Source organism: Gavialis gangeticus, unplaced genomic scaffold (genome assembly GCF_001723915.1).
Source record: "Gavialis gangeticus isolate Ggan-Ray unplaced genomic scaffold, GavGan_comp1, whole genome shotgun sequence".
Taxonomy (NCBI): domain Eukaryota; kingdom Metazoa; phylum Chordata; order Crocodylia; family Gavialidae; genus Gavialis; species Gavialis gangeticus.
The window spans coordinates 11,036,083-11,036,854 of record NW_017729018.1 but is presented as its reverse complement, the minus strand read 5'-3'; the positions used below and the strand labels follow the sequence as shown (position 1 = coordinate 11,036,854).

At 64.4% G+C, this 772-nt stretch overlaps 1 protein-coding gene across 1 annotated transcript in view; it reads right to left on the bottom strand.

Annotated features, from left to right (window-relative positions):
- Positions 1 to 772, bottom strand: part of TLE2 (transducin like enhancer of split 2) — a 38,483-nt gene extending 37,711 nt beyond the window's left edge. The window contains exons 1-2 of the mRNA XM_019513485.1: positions 240 to 772; positions 32 to 129 (exon numbers count right to left, since the gene is read on the bottom strand). Coding sequence (XP_019369030.1) covers positions 32 to 129; positions 240 to 263 — 122 coding nt within the window. The 5' untranslated portion in view covers positions 264 to 772. The remainder of the gene's footprint in view (positions 1 to 31; positions 130 to 239) is intronic.

Sequence of the window (772 nt, the reverse complement as noted above, 5' to 3'; positions counted from 1 at the left end):
GGGCTGCCCCCAGCCCGCCCGCGCCCCTCACCTGTGGTACTGCGCCTGCAGAAACTGGAATTCCTCCTTGATGCGGTCGCAGATCTCCAGGATGGAGAACTTGAAGGGCTGCCCGGACTGGAGCGGGGTCTGGGGAGGGGAGCACGGGGGGCATGAGCACCATGCCCAGATTGGAGCCCGGTGCTCCCCCAACCCCTGCCCATGCCCCCCCCGCAGCCGGTGGCAGGGCTGGTACTTACAGGGTGCCGTCCTTGCGGGTACATCCTGAGCTGCTGGCCCCAAATGGCTACCAGCCAGGGGGAGGGGGCGGCCCCCGCTAGCCCCCCCAGGACCCTTGCACTTGAACTTCTCCAACAGCCGCTGTAGGAGCAGGAGGGCAGCCAAAGCCAAGGACGAGCCGGGCGGGCACGAGGCTTCCTCCGACCAGGCTTTTTTCTCTTTCCTTTTTATCTTAAATGCAAGGATTTTGGGGGTGCCGGAGCGGAGATCTCCTCCGGGCGAGAGGGGAGCAGGACTCCCTCCCCGGTGGGTCGTGAGCGGCCCATCGGACACGGGGCTGGGGGGAAATCTAATCGGCCTTAAAGCATGGGGGGGGGGACAAAAAAACCCAGCAGGAACAGAAGGTCAGGCGAAAATCTGGCCGGATTTCAGCAGCGGTCCCTGGCTGGAATAAAAACTACCTCCTGGCAAGGCAGAGAAAGCAGGGGAGCCTGGCGAAGCGCGCCTTAAGGTGGCTCTGGCCCTCCAGGAGAGGCCTTGGCTACGGCGCTGG